General features: G+C 58.4%; 2 protein-coding genes across 3 annotated transcripts in view; one reads left to right on the top strand and one right to left on the bottom strand.

Annotated features, from left to right (window-relative positions):
• Window positions 1–6,267: 6,267 nt before the first annotated feature.
• Window positions 6,268–16,934, bottom strand: LOC135273962 (melanopsin-like). 2 transcript variants are annotated; one of them, XM_064373717.1, is made up of 11 exons: window positions 16,791–16,934; window positions 15,421–15,568; window positions 14,590–14,620; window positions 13,664–13,797; window positions 13,167–13,370; window positions 12,402–12,573; window positions 11,819–11,983; window positions 10,552–10,659; window positions 9,524–9,704; window positions 8,205–8,348; window positions 6,268–6,306 (listed from the first exon to the last, which is right to left on the bottom strand). In XM_064373717.1, exons 1-11 carry the CDS (start codon window positions 16,932–16,934, stop codon window positions 6,268–6,270), a joined length of 1,470 nt encoding a protein of 489 aa, XP_064229787.1. The 2 variants fall into 2 exon arrangements, with proteins under 2 accessions (XP_064229787.1, XP_064229786.1); XM_064373716.1 differs by lacking the exon at window positions 14,590–14,620 and having other exon boundaries at window positions 15,423–15,568.
• Window positions 16,935–18,856: 1,922 nt separating this feature from the next.
• The window catches only part of PTPN20 (protein tyrosine phosphatase non-receptor type 20), a 39,954-nt gene continuing 38,073 nt past the window's right edge, over window positions 18,857–20,737 (top strand). Inside the window, exons 1-3 of the mRNA XM_064373648.1 lie at window positions 18,857–19,047; window positions 19,868–20,022; window positions 20,224–20,325. Of these exons, the coding sequence (XP_064229718.1) occupies window positions 18,857–19,047; window positions 19,868–20,022; window positions 20,224–20,325 (448 nt within the window). The remainder of the gene's footprint in view (window positions 19,048–19,867; window positions 20,023–20,223; window positions 20,326–20,737) is intronic.

The raw sequence follows: 20,737 nt of genomic DNA, 5'->3' as shown, positions 1-20,737 counted from the left end.
TCCTACCTCAGTCTCCCGAGTAGCTGGGATTACAGGTGCACACCACCGCACCCGGCTAATTTTTGTATTTTTAGTAGAGACAGGGGTTTCACCATGTTGGCCAGGCTGATCTCGAACTCCTGACCTCAAGTGATCTGCCACCCTTGGCCCCCCAAAGTGCTAGGATTATAAGTATGAGCACCATGCCCAGGCCGCTATCCCCATTTTAAAAGTGAGAAAAACTGAGGCTGAGCAGGTAAATGAGGCGACACAGCTGAGAGCAGCAGAGCCTAACAGAGCATGCTTCTCTCCCCAAAGCCTGGGCATAAGAGGCACAAAGGTGAGACCCTAGACCATGGCTCCACCCTCTGACCAGCTGCCAGGGCAGAGTCGGGGCTGGGCCTTTGGAGCTGCTCCCTCTCTGGGCTGTTCCCCTTCCCCACTTCCTGGAGAACTGGCTGGGGTGGGGTGAGAGGGCAGCTCATGTTGCCGGCCCAGCCACACCTGTCCAGGATAAATAAAGGCATTTTCCCACCACCCTCCGCTCCCACGCTACCTCTTGAACCCCCTTCTCTGTGGGTGGGTCTGCAAGCGGAGACCCTCTGAAGGGAGGCCTTGAGGGGATGCCACTGCCCCAAGGTTGCTGCCCTGGGCCCCTGGGAGCCACCACCCAGCCTGCAGGTGGCCTGTGTCCTTTCAGGAGGAACTGCAGTGCACACCTGCAGCTGAGAGGGGACAGGCCCCCCCAAGTGCTTCTCCAGTAGTCCCAGTCAGAGGGCTGAGCGGGCCAGCATGGGAGTTAGGAGTGACCAGGACACAGGAGATCCACCCATGGCCATCCCTGTCCTGTGAGCAAACTCGAGCCTCAGTTTGCCAGGCTCTGAAGCGAGGTGATGATCCCAGCCTTGCCTGCCTGCCTACCCCACAGGGTCGCAGACTCCTGCCTCCTATGACACAGGGGCCCTATGACACAGGCTCAGGTCCTGGCTGGGGTGGGAGTGGGTTTCCTCCAGAAGGCTCTGGCCCTGCCTCCCCCTTAGGGAGATGTCCCTCGTGCAGAAGGGCCTGGTGAGCCAGGAAATCCTACGGCCCTTGTGGGATGGTAGTGCTGTTTCCACAAGGACTGCCTGGCCAGTGGCAAAACCAGGACACAAGGCCAGGCTACCAGCAGCCCACCACCAGAATTTCTCAACAAGCTTCAAGCCCTGGGGAGGGCTCCAGCACTCAGTCCAGCCTGCTCCATGGTTCAAGTGATTTGGAGTATGCCCCTAAAGGAAGCTGAGATTATGCCCATCCCCCAGTGCCCTGCCTGAACTTCGGGTTCTATTATTAAAAGTCCCCCCAGTCACTGGATCCAGCACATCCCCACACACCCCCTCCCTGCAGTAAGGACATTCCTCCTGCTATCTAGCTTAAGGCCTCTGGACTGCCATTTAAGCCCCTGGCTGGCTGGGGCCAGGTGGCACATAGACCCTGGGTGAGGTCATTGACTATCCTGAGTGCCACTGGGCCTGGTGGCCAATTTGCACCCGTAGGGATAGGGCAGAGAGTGCCAGCAGGAGGCCTCGAGATGGTGGAGCTGGGGCAGATGCAGGCGCAGGCCCAGGCAGGGGAGGCCACAGGACCTGTGAGAGAGGTCCACCTTGTACAGGAACAAGGCCTGCAACCATGCGGGTGGGAGCTGTGCAGGGTAGTGGGGAATCCGCTGGGGCTCACATGCCCACAGGCCACCACATCATGCAAAGTGTGCTAGGCTGTGGGTGTCCAGGACCCTGTGGTCTCCAGGGCAGTCGGTCTGGAGGGGTGGAGTCTCCAGGTTAGCACAAGCCACATCTCCAGCTGAATGACGGAGGGCAGAGCCTGTTCCCTGTGCCAGAGCCAGGCCAGCACCCACCCTGGAAGCATGTGGCCTCTATGGCTATTATGAGGCTCTCACGGCACCCCGTGTGGGGCTTCTACTTCTGGGGTCCCCCCAAGTACCCACAGAACCCAAAGTTCCAAAACAGAGACTACTCCTCCAGTGGGGGTGTTGGCTCCTGACCCTCTGCCCAGGCTCCCTGGCACCTCTGCCAAGCACCTTCAGGCCTTACTCGCTTAAGTGCCTCCCCTCCAACCCCTTCCTCTAGCCCCCAGGCCCCAGCCAAGTCCCTAAGGCCCCGGAGAAGAAACTGTCTTCTTGTTCTCCTGGTAGGCAGTAGCCCTGATATCCCTGCCTACCCACTACCCTCCAGTGACAGCCCGGGGGCCTCCTCTTCCCTCCTCGTGCCCAGGCCAGCACCGCCAGGGGCTCAGCCACCAGGCAGGGTTGTCCTTGCCCTGTATGCCTCACAGTTCACCCTGAGCCTTGGGGCCTTCAGCCCTGTCTTCAGTGTCTACCAGTGCCTTGCTGGGGAGTCTCTGTTTGACAAATACTGACTGAGCGCCTGCTATGGTCTAGGTGCTGGTCTCCCATCAGTTCCTGCTCCTGAGTGCTTCCTCGGGAGCATGGCTAACTTTCTGCCTTTCTGGTGTTGCTGTCTCCAGCCAGGAAGTAGAGTTACTCAGACAATCCCAGTGTTCTGTGTCATCTGCATCAGGCCGTGCTGCTCCCCGTCACAGACATCACAGGACATGGGGCCATCTCCCCAGGCCCCAGTGCATGTGGGGAACAAGACGTGAGAAAGACAAAGCAGCCATGGTGAATGGGGAGGAGCTCAAGCAGGTGAGGGAGGAAGGCCCAGCCCCATGAGCCAGGCAGCTGGCATCTCGAGCTTGGGATGGAGCAGGTGCTGGAGCCCGTACTCAGTCCAGCCCAGCCCCACGCTCTCACAGCAGGGCAACCAAGGTCAACAGTCTGTCTGTCCATCTATCCAACTTACCCACCACCTGCCCTCTTCATGCTGAGAATCCTCCCTTCCCAAAGTGGCTGCCCACCTCTGGGGAAATGTTCCGGGCTTGGGGGCACCCAGAGCCCACCCTAACAGGGAAGGGATTAGGAAGACACTCTGTCCAGCTACCTGCCTGCCTGCCTGAAAACTCAGCATTTTCTTCTCTGCTGAAAACACCTAATACCTGTTCATGATGTCTCACACTCATAACAGGCCGGCAGGCTCCGGTGAGCAAACAGCTGTGGCTGAGAGCATAGGACCAGGCCAGTCCCAGGGGATGGGACATGCTCTGCTTTCTGAGAGCCTCAGAAAGGACAGACAGATAGACAGACGGACACACATGCCTTCCTCCAAGTGTGCCTGCCCCCTCGGGTGCACTCACCCGGGAGATAGTGAGGGGCATGTTGAAGTCCTTGCCCCCCTGCAGACGGAAGCCCCAGGGCCCAGGCCCGGTCAGGGTCACACTGTAAGACATGCTGGTGCTGTCAGCAGTCACCTCTGCGGACAAAAGGTAGAGAGGATTGAGTGAGACGGCACTCACACACTCTGCCTGCCCGGTCCGCACCTCTGTCCCTGCCCCTGCCCCCCGGCCTTGCCTGCTCTGTCCCTTGCTGCCCGGCAGGGCTGTGTGGAGCTCCTGAGAGGCTCCTAAGAATAGCTGGGAGCGAATGCCATCAACACTGATATCTGCCCTCGGCTGTGCCCATAAATGGACTGTAACCCTACACTGTGCCCGCCCGCCTGTGGCCTCCCAGCCGGTCCACCGTGACTCACATGGCTAATATAGCCCCAGGGGAGGGATGTCTGGCACCCAGCACCCCCCAGGGGGCAGGAAGGGGGACTGGCCAGGTTGGTGAGAATGCCCTGGTCTCCTTGCTCCTGTGTCCTCTGAAGAGCGCAGACACTCGCTCTTCCTGCTCTGAGGTACCCATTCTCTTGCTCAGAAGATGGGGGGAGCTGAGCTCTCTTGGGCAGGGCCTTTGCTGCCATGTGGTCCTCGCCCAGGATTCTAAGGTTGTGCTTTATCCAGTGTGGCGCCCTGGAAGTGCCTCAGCCTGAGCTGAGCCTCTAGCTGGTCTGGGACTGGCCCAGGGTTGTCCAGCCATAAAAATGATCGTAATAGTAGCAGCTCTGGGCATGGCCAAGCTCAGCATGGGCCCTTCACTCCCTGGGATCCTGAGAGGCTGCCACCTGGGCCTGCAGGAGACAAGCCTCAGGGAGGTTAAATGACTTCTCCAAGGTCATGCAAGGAGTGGACCCAGGCCACACTGAAGCCTGGGCCGATTCCTACAGGATGCATGCCAGATCATGGGCTCCCAGTGGCCACGGATGCCTCCCAAAGCCCTGGTCCTGGGCAGCTGGCCCTCTGCTTGCACCCCTTGGCACAGGGTCTGAAAGCAGGTCTGAGGCAGGCCCACCCCTTCCAGACCCCCTGGGGGCCCAGCCAGTTATTCCTGGCTCTCCTGTCTCATTTGTACTCTGGAAAACTTGACAGCAGCATGGAAAGCTCCAGCTGCCAGTGCCACACGCCAGGCCCTGTGCCCTTTGCACAGGAATGGCGGGGGCAGGGAGAAGGGAGGAGACGCCATTTGCTCAGCTGCTAGGACACAGGGCCAGGAGGGGCAGGGAAGGGAAGCATGTGTGGTATATTCAGCCTGTACCCCAGAGACGATGTGTTCCGGGTGGGGGCCTTGGTGCCTTGGGACTTCTGCCACTGTGGTCTTTGGGCCAACCCCTTCCCCAAGGAAGACCTCAGGTCCCTATGTGGTCTGGAGATAGATCAAGGCCCACCCCAGCTCCCTGGCTGGGGAAACTGAGGCTCAGGGGAGGCAACTGGATTGGCTGCTTGCTGGCCCTCTTGGAGGGCTCTGGCTTGGACCCTCAGGAGTCAGTGCAGGCCTGGGTATGAGTCATTTCTCAGCTTCCAGCCTTAAACCTGGGGTCTGGCACATGCAAAGCGCAAGGTAGGATCGCCCATATTACTGGGTTGTTTGGTCACTTGCCCGAGGTCACAAAACTATCAAGTGGAAGAAGCCAGGGAAAGACCTCTGTCCCTTCCCCACTTAATCACCTCCTTCACCCTATATCACGCAGCCCAGCCTAGGAGGCCAGCAGTCCATGGCCAGCGTCCCTCCCCCGTACCATTCCCTGACCCTCCCGGTAAAGCCCCATGCCATTCATCCCTAACTCCAGCCTTATTCCCTTTCCTAGGGGTGTCTGTCCATCCTGCCAGGCTGGGGAGGACCCAGCAGCAGGGCATAACCAGTGTGGGAGAAGGAAGGCACCCACCCTGCACAGGGCTGGGGAGCTGGGGGTGGCTGTACCTGGAGGTGCAGGCTCTTTCTCTGGCCTCTGGCTCCTGCCTGATGAAGCTTGCCTCTGGGGAAAGGGAGGGGTGGCAGGAGAATGCTCCTAAAGGCGAAGGCCGGCCTCCCTCCATCTGCCTCCCCCGGGAGACCTGAAGCCAGTCAGAGAGCAGCTGGTACCCATGGGCTGGGCGGAGCTCAGTGGCTCATTGGGGAGTGAGTGGGGATGGGGGCCAGCCTGGCCTTTGTCCCTTCTCTTCGGTGCTCCCTGCAGTTTGAGGTGGGCCTGCAGAGTGAGAGTCCCAAAAATGGGGACAGACGGAGGGGAGGAAGCAAAGTTGCTGGAAGCATCAGAAGCCAGGCCCTGGTTCTCGTTCCCATAACAGCACCAACAGGTAGAGACCATATTTGTCTGAGGACACCTTCTCCACTTTTTATTTTCCTATACCTGTCAGATCCACACAGCCCTGGGAGGAGCTGAGACCACTACACGAAATGAATCACAGATGCAGAGTGCACATGCATGTGCTTGGTGTGCATTCAGATAGGTAGCTACAGGAGAGCATGCTTACAAATGCCCGTATGCACAAGAATGTGAGCCACAGTGAGAACGATACGCTGGGGGAAGAAGCCAGAGGTAAGTAACTGTTCCAGTGTGCAAAGGGAGGTCTGTGCTCGGCTTCAGCTGTTGGCAGTGGGAGATGCGGGCTGGACTTCCTATGCCAGTGACAGGCCCAGCCTGGGTGCAGAGGCTCATAAATAGCTGGTGTGTTCCCTGGAGCCATCACCATTGTCATCAGCTGGACAATTGCAGCACACAGCATTTGAGGAGAGGCAGACAACTTGGGAAGCGGGAGGGCCTGGGCACACACCCTTCAGGCTGAGCCTGGGGTGCAGCTGCTGAGTTGGAAAGTGGGTGCGGAGGACATTGTGGGGCAGGAGTTTTGAAGTGTGGAGAGGGGACATGGGGGTGGGACTTTGAATTCCATGCAGCATGGGTGACAGGGCCCCTTCCAGAGCCTGCAGGCTCACAGGGTAATCCTGGATCTGTGTGTATGAGGGAGATGCTGGGGGGCTGGATGTGTCCCAGAAGAAAGGGAGAGCCAGTGGGCGTCCTACATCCTGGGGTTCAGGCTGTTAAGCAGCCCCTTGGTCTGCAAACAAACAGCACACATCTGTTTAGTGGAGGAGCAGTTCACTGGAGGCAGTCTCTCAATGACCCTCCACACACTGGGTCACCGAGGGCTAGGGGAGGTTGCATGGAAAGGCCAGATTGTGTCCTGGGTCAGGGATGGGCCTTCCCAGAGTCCACATGCCGGAGTAGGAAACAGCAATGCCTAGCGCTGCCTGCAGAGCAGCTCCTGGGATGCTCCTCGGGCTCTTGACTTCCGGGGTCACAACTGAACTCATCCTCACCCCACCAGCAATCCTCTCCTCTCCTCTCCTCCGCCTGCGGAGACTGAAATCACCCTTCACTCCTGCTGCCCTTAAATGTGTCATTCCTTGCCTGCCCTGCAGCACTGGTTTCCTCTGGTCTTCACCCTGCAAAGCTGACCAACCCCCTTCCGGGTCTACCTGTCCCCAGGTCAGGTCTGGAGACACCTCAGCCCAGTCCCTGATGGGGCCTTCCCACTGCTCCTACCACTTCCTGCCCCGCTTCGCTCTCCTTTGTCCCCCACTGCCAATCCCCAGGGTACCTCTGGCTGGTTTCTCCTGGAAAAAGAGACATCCTGTTCCAGGGCATGTTGAGCTCCCTCCCCTGTGCCCCTGTGCCCCTGTGCCCCTGTGTTTGCACAGTCACACAGGCTGTATCCTCATCCTGGACCACTCAGTGCTCCCCACACTCCCCGCCCCGGCTGCCTGCAGATCCCTGCTTCACCTCTACCTTCCTGGGGAGCGTTGGGGACTTGCCCCTGCTTTCAGTACCCTGCGTGCTCACACCTCAATGGCAGCACTTATCACATGTGTTTGGTGACTGCTGATGGCTGCCCAGCACCCCAGCCCAGTCCAGTATCCCTCCAACACAGGCACTGTGTCTTTCATCAGTGCCTGGTCAGCCTGGGGGTCACTGCCAGGCCTTTGTCCTGGTCTTTGTGGCATGCACAGTGCCTGGACTCCAGGACAGGGGGCAGTGCCCTTTGGGGGAATGCTGGGGGAGGCTGAGGTACCCCAACTGCAAGGACAGCCCAGGGCTCTAGTTCTTGGACGCACAGGGCACAGCACTCGGGAAAGAAGAAAGGCAGGAATGTGCCTTTGGCCTTTGACCAGCTAGGGAAGCCTGAGGAGCCCAGGAGCCGAGCTGGGGGTGTTGTGTGGGTGTGACAGGAGGGGCAGATGGGGAGCTGTCAGCTGGGGCGAAGGGCTGCCTGGGAGCCTGTGCACATGGCATTTCCAGTGTTCCAGAATATGGCCTTCTCTAATCGCCATCGACATTCCGTTCCATAGGCACTTGGGCCCACAGCTGGCCTTCTTTTAATAGCCACAAGTGTTCTGAGTGACATCCTGATCTCAGGACATTCATGGTGAGCACATACACAGCTTGCAGCCCCTTCCTCCCCAGGTATGTCCAACCTTGCAGTCACACAGAGAGGTACACATCACCCACACTCGGTCACATGCATAGCTTACAGCAGACACATTGGGGCACGCTCAGTCACGTGTCACTGGGTGTCAGAGTGACAGAGCATGCGCTGGGCACATGGCCACACACATGCTCGAGCTATGCTCTGCCGGCTGCAGACCCCCTATCCTCGTGGACACACGCATGTACACTCACCATGGCACAGCGCAGCCAACAGCACTGTGCAGAGGCAGAGTTACATGATTATACACAGACACGTGCAGACCACATGCAGGCCCTGCTTAGAGCATCTTGGAGTCACAGAAACCCCCCAGGCGGACAAGGAAGAGCTGGGAGGTGCTGGGAGCAGGTGATTCCTGGAGGTCATTGCCTCTGCACACGAGAACAAGGCCCCCTTTCCTGGCCATTCCCTGGGCTACTCGCCCCTAATCCCCACCCCTTTATGGATTGGCAGGTGCCAGGTCCAATCACCTTCCCTGGAGTCTCTGCTTCCTGTCCCTGGGGCCTGGGCGGTGCCTTGGCTTCCAAGTCCTCCAGACCCTGACCGTAGAGGGACCGCCCATTCGTTTGCTGGGCAGCTCCCCACACAGCTGCTGCCTCCATGTGTGTCCAGCCCTGGGGAAGGTGAGAGAGTGACTCTGAGGTGAGAGGGACAGTCCACAGCTTTGGTCCTGCCCCTCCCCCACCAAGCCCTCCTCCATCCTCCCCACAGGTATTCATTGCGGGAGGCCCCTGACACCATTTGCACGGTTGCTGGTCACCAAATAAACCCTGTAAATTGTGCGTGCCTGTGCCAGGGTGTGTGTGGGTGTGTGCGCGTGCGTGCAGGTGTGTTCCCTATCTGCACACCTGCACACTTTCCTAAGCACGTGGCTATTTATATTTGAATAGATGGGTGATCTTCACGAGTGTCTAGGCCTCCATTAACAGACTAGATTTTTCTTTGTTGTTCACTACAGTGGTTTACAGGAGGGACCCCTGACAGCTCCTCTCTCGGTCCCTCAACGGAAACCCCCAGGGTTGCTGGCAGCCCGAGGAGATCACTGGCTGATCAGTCAGCGGCAGTTCTTGCTGAGGCCCATAGAGGGCGCTGTAGGTAGAATTAAGGAGGAGCCCAGGTGTGTCGGGGCCAGGAACTGGTGGCACACGGAGCTTTCCTGGGGGCATCTAGGGGCAGCAGAGCTGCAGGCGCTAAGGAGGGCTGACACCCATCCCTGGGCACACCTGGCCAGCGTTGATGTGAGACGCTGTTTTCCCTTTCAGAGGAGGACGTGGAGCCTCAGAGGGGGTGAGTGACCTGCCCAGGCTCCCACAGCGAGCACGTGGTAAGCTGAGGCTCAAAGCCACGTCTCCCATCTCCAGGGCCCATGCCCATCCTGTGGGCTCTTCAAGGCTCCCAGGAGGGGGGGGCTTACTGCTGAGGAGCAAGGAGCTCCAAGCTAACTCTTGCCTTGTCTCTCTGGAGCCCTATCTAGGGCCAGATGCGCTGATTTCTTCAAGCTGCGGCTCTAGGGAGAGTGTCAGTGTGGAAAAGGACATGGCGTGGAGTTGGAAGACCTGTGTTCAATCCTGGCCCCGCTCCTGGGAACCTCCAAACCATCCCCTCTCTGGCCTTAGTGCTCGTCCTATCAGGGAGGATGATGAACTCCATGGGGGTGTTGGGAGGGGCTCTTCCTGCCAACCATCCTGAGGGTCCCTGAGTCATTGGGACTCATGTCCTTCCCAGAGCCCCAGGGCTGCCTGAGGAAGGGATGGCCAGGTGCAAGCTGGTGAGGGCCCGGGGTCCTTACCACCTCACTCTCTGAGCCCAGGGACTCCTGGTGCCTTCGTCCGGAGATCCAGCTGAGGTTGGAGGGGTGGCTGATCAGCGTGGAGCAGTGGGTGGAGCGGTAGCTGGGGTAGGGGTGACTGTGACGGTGTGATACACCCAGCAGCACCCCCAGGCAGGGCAGGTGCTGGGCAATGGCCACCCTGCAGGGGCCGCACATCTGATTAGGGCCAGGGGATGGGCAGACAGATGCAGGGGAGGAGATGGATGCATAGGCTAATACAGACCTAATGTACTGTTACAAGAGCCTTGGGGAAGTGGGGAGGCTGAGACCCGGGGAACTGTGGCAGGTGATGAGGACAGAAAGACAGACACTGGATGGGGAGATTGACAGGCTCACAGGGCTGGGGGGAGGGACGGACAGACTCTGGGTGGTAGGCATGCAGGGAGAGCCTGGGGATGTCAGTTCCAGCCTTCAAGTGGCTGGCCCAAGCCACATCTCTGGTAATGATGACGAGGGACACTCCTGAGCAGCCTCTGTGCTGGACGGGCTCAGGCCTGCCACTGGCCTGGGGAGGGCAGTGAGTGTCTGACGCCACCAGGCAAAAGGAAGCACGGAGGGAGAAGCGGCCTTGCTGTGTTGCTATCAGCACACACACTGGCCCAGAGCCACCCCAGGCCCCTGCCAGGCCCTGAGAGCAGAGCTGAGCGCTCCCTGCTGTGGTCTCTTCAGGATGACACTATTCGGGGGTGCTTAACTTCACAGGGCTGTCCTGGCTGCCCTACACCCCAGCTCTGAAGTCCCCATAGTTAGGATTGGACACTGCCCAGGGAGCCCTGACCTCCCCTGACACTGTGCCCCTGGGAAACCGGGGCAGGGGAGGGAGGCACACTAACTCCAGACCCCACTCAGTGTTACTGGCTGTTCCCAACTGCTGGTGGCCCCCATCCAACACACATACAAGAGACAGGAAAGGTGGTGGCCCCTGCCCGCATCTGCTGGCCAGGCCCTCAGAGGCCATGATGTGGGGTCCCAGAAAAGAGCCACACCTGTACTTGGGGTGGGTGATGGCATAAATGATGGGGTTGTGTATTGCAGAGGCCTTGGCGATGACGGCTGGCACCGAGCTCATGTAGGGTGTCAGGACGTGTGCGTACCTAGGACAGAGAAGGTGTGGTCCCCAAAGCTAGATGGCCCTCCTGACGTACCTTCTCCTCTGGGCCAGGCCCTGCCAAAGCCCAAATCCTAATCCGGCCCAAACCAGCACAGCTAAGTCAGCCCTACAGGGAAGAATTGACAGTGCCAGGATAATTATTTATTTTATTTTTTTGCTCTGTCACCTGGGCTGGAGTGCAGTGGTGTGATCTCAGCTCACGGCAACCTTTGCTTCCTGGGTTCAAACGATTCTCCTGTCTCAGCCTCCCGAGTAGCTGGAACTACAGGCGCCCACCACCACACTTGGCTAATTTTTGTATTTTTGGTAGAGACGGGTTTTATCATGTTGGCCAGGCTGGTCTTGAACACCTGACCTCAGGTGATCCACCAGCCTTGGCCTCCCAAAGTGTTGGAATTGCAGGCATGAGCCACCACACCCAGCCTGTGCCAGGAGAATTCTAATCTGAGTGAGTGGGATGGAGCAGCGGGTGGTTGAGAGTGCGGCCCTGGAAGGAAGATGTGCCAGGTTTGGGGTGGAGGGCCCCAGGTCCACTGTCCCTTGGAGCCTGTGCTGCTGGCGATACCCTGCTTCCCCCCATTGACTCTTGTCCTTGGAGCCCAGCTCTTCCCACATTCCACCCCAACCATGAGAAACCCCACAGTAGGGCCCCGCGGGGACCAGGCCATTCCTAGAAGGTGTCCTATCTAAACAGTTCCAATGTCTAATAGCCCTCACTTCTCAAAAGCACTTCTGAAGTTGAGCCTGCATCTGTGCTGCTGCAGATGTCACAATTCCCAGACTCTAGACACAAAGGGCTAGAAGGGCAGCTCTCAGGGACCCATTCCTGGAGATGGGCAGCACCTCTGGCTGTGTTGCGACAGCCCAGGCAGAGAGGGAAGAGAGGGAGCTGTGTGTTCCAAAGGGACTGGCAGGCCGTCTGCCCAAAGCTGTGTGGGGCCCAGAGCTCCTCTGCATGTGCCCTGGTGCCTCCAGGAACTAGGTGGCCCCCCACCCACCCCAGGACTGGGCACCTTACCCAGGGAGAGAATAAGCTGTGAGGATGGCTGGCCGGGGTTGGCTGGGAGGGAGAGGCTGCACAGACTTCTTGCTCCTGCCCCCACCCCTTCAGCCTCTTCCTCAACCTTTTAGCCACTGCTCACCCAGCAAAGGCCACCAGGGCCACAGCGGAATAGGGAGCCCAGGAGAGCACAAAGAGGAGGATGACCAGCAGCATGATCTTGGCCATCTTGCATTCGCTCTGCAGCCGCTGCCGCTGCCACAGGGACTCGCCACTGCCCTTGCAGGCCCCGAAGGTCTGGAGAGCCCTAGGAAAGACGCGTAGTCTGGGTCTGACCCCAGCCGGGTGGCAGTGAGCACCAGAGGCACGGCTGTTGTTAGGGAGCCTCCCTGGACTATCCTTGGGGGGCACTCAGGAGAGTGTCATTCTTTCCAGTGCAGGCAGCCCTGACTTCCAGAAAGTTTTCCATGACGTGAGGCCTCAGCTGCCGTCCATGATTCTGTGTGCCTTCTCTGCCCCCTCAGCCATGCCTAAAAGCCATCCCCAGAAGCCCTTGTCTCCTGAGGCTTCCCTAGACATCACTGCCCCATAAGCAGGTGCCCAGCCTGCCTTCACCCACTGGGCATGCTCTGGTGGGCTGGTGCAGGTGTGAGTGGTGGGGCAGGGGCTGCCTGGCCAAGGGGCCAGCCCCCTTCCTGTAGTCCCCCTCCATGCTTGGCTCTTACCGTCCTGTCTCCCGGATGGCCCTGAAGATGAAGATGTAGGAGTAGATGATGATAAGCAGAGGGAGAAAGAACACGAAGCAGCAGAGAAGCATGGTGTAGGCACGCACGGCCGGCGTGAAGCTCATGTAGTCCCAGGAGCAGGATGTCAGCAGCCCCTCAGGCACGTAGGCACCTGAGAGCCAGAGCAGGAGCTCAGCCTTTGGGGTGGCATTGACCTCGGCTCCTTATCTGGCAGGAGCTTTGTATGTGGCATTCGGGTCCCCATACATAGCCCTGGCCCCTGACCTGGCCTTGTCCAGTGCAGTAAGGAAGGAGGGAGTAGGGATGTCCCGCAAAGCCCACTGCCTCCCATTCCTGCTAGATTTGAGCAGAAACCTCACTGTAACTGCAAGACTGTGCTTGCCAGGGCTTTAGCGAAAGGCCTGGTCTTGCCCCAGGAAAGCTACTGCCTTGCTCTCCACCCCTCCACCTGCAGAGGCCTCATACCCCAGGCCCCTGCCTGGTCTGACTCAGCATCAGAAGTACCTGTCACTTTGCCCCATGCAGAAAGCCTCTGTATTTGGGGATCAGCTGCCCAGAAGATCCTCTGGCCCCTAATGGGGCAGTGTCAGTTTCCCTTGCTGAATGTCCATCTGACCTGAGGCTCAGGTGGTTCCTGGACACCCCTGCCCCCCACCAGCTGGCTGACCCAAGCCCACCTACCTCCCTTTGAATGTGCCCCTCCCAGCCTATCTGCCCCTCTTCCAGTTCCACCAGCTCACTTACTCCAGCCAAAGAAGGGTGGCAGACTCCAGGCCAGGGCATAGAGCCAAACGCCCAGCAGGACAAACGCTGCGCGCCTCTTGGACGCCACACCGATGGTGGCCAGTGGGCGTGTGATCACCAGATAGCGGTCCAGGGCGATGGCCATCAGGGTGATCATGGAAGAGATGCCAAAGAGAGCCCCACAGAAGGCATAGAACTCGCAGCCTGTGGGGAGGAGGGTCTGGGGACGGAGTGCACTCTGCTCCGGCCCTCGCCTCGCAGGAAGAGCAGGCCTGAGTGTGCTCCATCCCCTCCACCTGCCACATCTGGCCAAGGCTGGCAGAAGCCTCAGGACCAACACCGCGTTTTCCCTTCTTGCTCATTCACGGGACTGAGGGCAACTACCCATTCTCTGCCCAGGAGCAGCAAATCACCTCCTCTGGGCCACCCTCCGCCGTGGGCATTCCCAGGTCAAAACCATCCTCCTCCCTCCAGAAAAAGGGATCCCCAGTGTCTACCTGTCTCCCCAAAGAGCCACCGCTTATAGAGGCTGCTGGCGAAGAAGACTGGGGCCTGGGTGAAGGACATGAGGAAGTCGCTGACCGCAAGGTTGATAATGAACATGTTGGCAGGTGTCCGGAGGCCTCTGCTCCTGGGAGGGTCGGAAGCTGTTAGGAGGTATTTCCTGACACCTCCGGAGCTATGGGGAGCTTTCTGCACCCCCCAAGTACACATGTGCACACACATGCCAGACACTCACACATGCACACACACGTATGCCTACAGACAGGCATGAGCTGCTGGGCCACAGAGCTAGCCCACTGGCCGGCAGGGACCAGCCGAGCAGCTGGTGAATCCAGCAGTGTGGGCTGAATGAGGACCCCAAGACGGCTCCCTCAGAGTGAAGCAGGGGACAGTTTCTCTCCAAAACCTGAGGAGTGGCCCAGCACAGGCCGGTTCTTGGGTAATGTTCCTTTCCTCTTCTCGCCCTCTAAATCCCTCTTCATGACTCACACCATCTCCTTGGCCAATTTGCTGGTTTCGTTGAGTCCCTCCAGGCCAAGGTCTCCCTAGGGGCTTCTGCTCAGGCTCCTCCTCCTGCGTGCCCTGACTGTGCCTTCCCACGGCTTCTCACGCCTCCCTCCTCCCCCACCCTTTCTCCAGTGTCACGTTCTGCCTGCGCCCTGCCCTGCACACTGTCTCTCCGGTCCTCACCCTTGGGGATGGCAAAGGGCAGAGATGCTGACAGCTGTGCATCACGGCTGGGCCAGGCACGGCCACCAGCCTCAGCTCCTGTTGTCATCCTTCTTTCCATCTACCCTGAGGGAGGCCTTATTGTTCCCATTTTCCAGACAAGACACTGCCACCCATGAAGTGACTTGCTCCAGTGCACAGCACTCAACAAGTGGCTCATTTGCGGGGCAGTGCACATCCGTGAACTTACTGCATCATCGCAGTGACTGCATGAAGCACAGCTCCATTTTGCAGGTAAGAAAAGGCAAGCTCAAGGAGGAAAAATGAGGTGCCCAGTGCTTCAGCCACCGAGCCAGGCAGAGGGGCAGGTGGAGAGAGACACTGGGGATGGGTGTCAGGGGTGTTTGAGAAACTTGAGGATCCTGGTCCCCAGGGCTGCTCTTTTTTTTAGGGGGTGGTATGGAGATTTGCTCTGTTGCCCAGGCTGGAGGGCAGTGGTATGATCTTGGCTCACTGCAAGCTCCACCTCCCAGGTTCAGGCAATTCTCCTGCCTCAGCCTCCCAAGCAGCTTGGATTACAGGCACACGCCACCACACCTGGCTAATTTTTGTATTTTAGTAGAGATGGGGTTTCACCATGTTGGCCAGACTGGTCTCAAACTCCTGACCTCAAGTGATCTGCCCACCTCGGCCTCCCAAAGTGCTGAGATTACAGGCATGACCCATTGTGCCAGGCCTAGGGCTGCTCATCAAGGCAGAGGGAGGATACTCTCTGGGGCAGGTAATGGCAGAGGTGAGCTGAGAGCAGGGCAGAATGGTCAGAGACCCATCTCCACATATTCTGGGCACACACCGCCTCCACAGAGGATGCACCTGGGTCTCAACTGGCACCAGTCAGTCAAGCTTCCCTGGACCATTTTTGGCCCTTTCCCTGACCTTGAAGAAGATGTGGCCCTGCCCTCCCTGCCTACCCTCAACAGTGCCCTGGCCAGAGTTGGAGCCAACAGTCCTGCCAGCATATTCTTCCCTGTCTGCATGGCTGCCACCCTCTATGCCCTGGGCCCAGCACCACCAACCAGGCACCTGCAGAAGGTATAGATGACTGTCAGGTTGCCCAGCATCCCCGTTACTCCCACCAGCAAGATCACTGTGCCCAGGGTATAGTGGGCATGGTCTGGAACATCAACCGTGGGGAAGGGGATCCAGGCAGCAGCCCAAGTCCCAGCTGCCTGCAGAGAGACAGAGAAACAAGGGAATCACATTATTCCTTGTTACCTTCAAGTAGTCCTGAGAAGGAAGAGTTAGGATTCTCAACAGGGCAGGTGGGAAAACTGAGGCTCAGAGCGGCAAAGCCACTTGCACACACAGCGCGTAAGTGGCCAGGCAGAATAGAAGTGCAGGTCCTTTCTAAAGTTGAGCCCAAGCTCCTAGATCATGGCACAGAGGCCTTCCAGGAGTGGGCTCAGATCACCGGCTGGAGACTGGTAGGACAGACAGACATGCACCTGGCAAGCAGGGACGTGGTCTGGGTCACCCTATCTTTCCTTGGGGAGAAGGCAGAGCCAACTCGTGGGTGCATCCCTGCCTGCAGTATGGACTCCAGCCCAAGTGCCCAGGACAGTGTTTTAGGCCTCTAGATGCTGGGCTCGTGGAGTCGGGTGGAGCCCTTCTCAGGAGTCCCGTCCCCTTCTGAGCCTTAGAGGAGAAGCTGCATTGCCCTATAGCGTAACTCAGTACAGCTGACCTTGATGCCTGGCATAAGAATGAAGGGAACTCCCTTTAGAAAGAAAGCTTAGGCCTCCCAGGGTCACTGAAGGGAGGTCCTGACGGTATGAGGTCAGGACAAAGGGATGTAAAGACTCCTCCCACCCTAACCCCTTTCTGGAGAAGAGAGGGTGACTTGGTCTCTATCCTGCCCCAGTGGCCCCTATAGCTACTGGAGCCTTCTCAGCCTGTCCAGCACCTGGGCCAGCATCCCCAGGTCCTGAGGGGTGCCCTCAGCCCTCTCCAGGTAGCAGTGGTGTTGATGGAATGTGGGCCTGGGCTAGGATGATGGAGGTGGCAGAAGGCACCTGACGCTTCACTGTGGGCTGGGCAGATCCAGAGGCCCAGGATGTGCCCTCCTCCCTAGAGGGCTCCATGGGGTATCCGAGCAACCTCTGAAAGGAATGGGTGCAGCCAAGGACAGGTCTGGCCATTCCAGCCCCTTGTCCTCAGGGCTGGCCTTTCTGTTCCTTGAACACTCTTCATGAGGGAGGACATTGCTTGCACCCTCCTCTATCAGCCCGTTTATCAGGGAGTGGGTTTAGAGAGGTCCAGTAATGGCTCAAGGCCCCACAGCAGAGTTCAGACCTTTTCTATCTCCCTGTCAAAGCCCCTGTGTGTGGCCTGGAGGGGACCAGGAAGGGGACAGGGAAGGCTCCATGCATGCACATGCTCGCCCAGGCTTACCGTGGGGCTGATGGATGGAAGTTGGCTCAGGCTGGAGATGCTGCTCTGGGAGCTGTCCCACCGGCTTGGTGGAGCTGGGGTGGTCATGCAGCTAGGCTCCTGGGTTGGGCTCGGCAGGACTCTGGATCCTGTAGGAAGGTTCATCCTGAGCTGGGATAGTCCTTGCTGGAGCACACAGAGAAGTCAAGGGCACAGGGATCTCAGGTCTTCAGCTGTGCTCAGCCTCCCAACTTGCTTCCATCCTCAGCACCCCTGCTCAGCCTGCTGGCTGCTGGCTCCTGTGTCCAGCGCAATCCAGGCCTGGAGCTGCTCTTGGGGCTGGTGGCTGTGTCTGTGTCTGGTGAAGCGCAAAGGAGTGAGTGTCCCAATTATGGTGACTCAGCCATGGAGTTCATCCTCATCTTTATATAGTGGTGTGGGAGCTGCACATGCTCAGTCGCTCATGCCTCCAGCTCACTCGGACAAAGGTCCCTGGGTGTCTGTCTGCGAAGGTCTGATGATGGTGGCGTGAATGTGTGTGTGTTTCAAGGGAGATTTCCGGGATGATGGTGGCATGAATGTGTACGTGAGTGTGTGCAAGTGTTTCAAGAGAAATTTCTCGGATGATGGTGGCATGAATATGTGTGTGTGTATGTGTGTTTCAAGGAAGATTTCTGAGATGACGGTGGCATGAATGTGTATGTGTGTGTGTTTGTGAGAGTGTGTGTGTGAATGTGTGTGTATGTGTTTAGGTGTGTGAATATGTGTGCACATGTATGTGTGTGTGTGTGTGTGTGTATGTAGGGGTTTAACAATTCCTTATAGCTGGGAGCAGTTCTGAGTCAACACAATGTCCCATTCAATGTGGACCCCACTCTCCAACCTGCTAATTAAGAGAGGGTGCAGGTGAAGGAGCAGGCACAGGGGTTCCAGGGGAGAAGTTCTCGTCAGGTGGACACATGGCGGGGGGGTTGTCCACACACCCACAGGCCTCAAAAGAGCACTTCAAAGAAAGGTCAGAGGACTTGAAGCCCCCACCTTGGGGCCTTTGGAAGCCTATGTGTCACCTGACAGCATCCTTTCTCCTTGGCCCATGCACTGCAGCCCTGTGGGTGACACTGAGCTCTCCTCTGGGCCCCTACCCTTCACTCCTGCGCTTCTGTCCCACTGGGAAGGCCCCCCATGGTGCTCGTGCTCTCAACCTTTGCACCCCGTATCCACCTGGCGGCTCGTCTGCCCAGAGCTTGCCATCCAATGGAGCCAGAAGGGTCACGTGGGCAGCCTCAGCTTCCAGGTGTCCCCTGTGACTACTGCTGCCCAAGTTGTCCTGGCTGGAAGCTGCAGTCTGACGTGTGGGAACCCTGGCCTTCCATCACTGTCCTCTGATCAGGTGGCTCCTGCCCTCCCTCCCAGGTGCCCGGCTGTGTTCACCTTCCCTGAGCACTTCTCCTCTTTCACAGGCTTGATGCAGAAGGCGGGGTCGGACAGCCTCTCAAGATCCCTCCTGGTTGCCCACTGACGGTCCCAGGGGCCTGTGCCATCCAAGGCTCTCAACGCAGGGACAAGTGGGGAAGGGGTCCTCATTGTCCTCCCAGTCCCCACTCTGACTGGTGCCCACTCCCTTGGAGATGGTCCTGGGCATCTCCTCCTCCCCCAGTGCCATTCCTGGGGGCAGGCTGACCTCAGCACTTGGTGCCGGGGTTTCCAATGGGGCTGAGGTAGCCACCCACATCTCTCCTCCACGGCCCCACTTTGCTCTGGTTCCTCCCTTACAGCCCTTGCTTCCTGCTGCAGCCCTAAAGGCAGGTAGAAACACAAATTCCAGACAGAGAATCTCACACTTAATCCTTTGATGGCTTCCATAGCTCTTAAGACAGAGACAGAGCCTGAACGTGGCAAGACAGGTGGAAGGAGATACTACATCACCTGGTACGTGGGGATAAGAAGTGGGTTTTAGGGGGAAACACAGACTCTGAGGCTCAGCAAAAACAGGCACGATGTTTCCTCTGTATGTGCATGGGCCAGGCTGCTGTCACTGCATGGGGTTCAGTGTCCCCAGGGACCTGCCCTGTTCCTGCCCCTTTTCCATGCATGCTCCTGAGCAGCCTTGTTTTCGGGACAAGCAGTTGAGCTCAGGCGCCACGCAGTCTGTGTGTGGCTGCCAGCTGATTGGGGAGGTGTCTGAGAGCACCAGCTGCCAGCACCTGGAGACCTTGCTGGAAGCTGGATTAGGCCTTGCAGGAGGAGGAGGCCTGATCCCACAGGGAGCTGAGTTCGGGTGTGGCTTCTCTTGATGAAAGAGGAGGACCCACTGAACCTGCCTAGCTCCGTGCCTGGAGACCAGGCTGGCTTCCTCTCAGACCACCAAAGGCACACAGCCCCTCTGGTCACCCAGCCTCTGCTCACGCACTGCTCCTGGAACCTTCCCCTGTCCCCTGCTCTGGATCTCAGCTCAAATTCCACTCCTCCAGGCTTCTAAGTGCCCAGCTGTTCACCTTCTCCTGTCTGTCCCTCGGCGCATCCACTGATAGTGCCATTTGCAGTGACTGTTGTCTGACCATGTCTGTCTCCCTCCTTGGAATGCAAACAGGTCTGTTTTGTTCATCTTTGAGACCCACTGCCTAGCCGAGCGCCTAACACTTTGTATCAGGAAACCCAAAATCTCCCTGGTCCTTGCTTCTCAAAGTGTGGCTGGAGAACTGGCCGCGGATGTATACCCCTCCTGCAGCTTGTTAGAAACGCAAGGCTTCCCAGACCTGACTCAGCTGTGGTGTGTCCATCCTCACATTAAGTGGGTGAGATGCAGGTATAGGCTCTTAGGAGGACTTCAGGGGTTGGTAACAGGTGGTGAAAGAGCTGATCTGAGGGGACACTGAGGAGACCCAGAAATTAACTCCAGTGGGGCGCATTGCCATGGCCGAGGCTGGAAGGACCACAGGAGGAAGGGGCTGCTGTGATTCCAGGGGCTGGGGCTCTCCAGCTGGGTGCCACCAAGGCAGGACGTTCGCAAGGAGGCATGGCTCCTGGAGAGGTGCGTGGTGAGCAGAGCAGGGACGTGGGGCCCTCACTGCCCCACTCTGGCCTCCCATTTTCTGCAGGAGACTTGCCATGGTCAGGCCTACCCACAAGCCTGGGAAGGAAGCTGGGGTGATGCGATTCCTGCTACAGAGAGCAGAGCAGGGCAAGGTGATGGAGCACACGGCAGCTGTCCCCACACACGTGATGTCCTTCCCTCCACCCACCCCCACCTGCCGTCATAGCCAATAGATGGTGTGTCCCTAGCCCATGGCCTGTAGGTCAGCCTTCCCATGTAACCCACAGGGGCCCTTGGATGGGCAGCATTTGGTGGCTCTCTGCCTGGCCAGTCTCTGGATCAGCCTGAGCCACGCTTCTGCTTGGCCTGGCCTAGGAGTCTATGGCTGATCACCTCTGCTCCTCCCCTCACCGCTCCAAGGAGACCCAGAGGGCCGAGTGTGTGCAGTGGTACATGTAGCCCTGGCCCACAGCTCCACACTGACTGCTGCCTGCTCTTCAAACCTCGCTGGCATGGCTGGAGGTGGGAAAAGCTTTCTAGCCCCTCATCCTCAGGGGAGTAACAGGGCCACAGGAGCAGGAGGCCCGAGAGCTACCCTGGGGCTGCGCAGAGGGTCGAGGGCCAGGCTGGGGCAGCAGAGACAGGAAGTGCGCTATTTAGAAACGACTCAGCAGCAGGCCCTCAGCAGACACATAACCACGCTCTGGGGGACTGGAACCAACCAGCCATGCTGGCTACTGCCCACAACCCCCAACGGATGCTGACTTGACTTATGGGCCTAGGAGCACCATTATTCCTGTCCTCTGTAGGCATTTTCTGAAAGCCCTTGCAAGAAGAGCTGATAGAAAAGCCAGGAGCGCTGGAAGCTCCTGTCCTTTGCATTTCTGTATTTCTGGCCACAGCACCCACTGTCCAGAGAGGAGGCAGGGCTCCC

This window comes from Aotus nancymaae, unplaced genomic scaffold (assembly GCF_030222135.1).
Source record: "Aotus nancymaae isolate 86718 unplaced genomic scaffold, 86718_ANA_hifiasm-v0.15.2.pri h1tg000010l, whole genome shotgun sequence".
Lineage (NCBI taxonomy): Eukaryota > Metazoa > Chordata > Mammalia > Primates > Aotidae > Aotus > Aotus nancymaae.
Note: the sequence above shows the minus strand (reverse complement) of the source record. Positions and strands in the feature narration are given on the sequence as shown.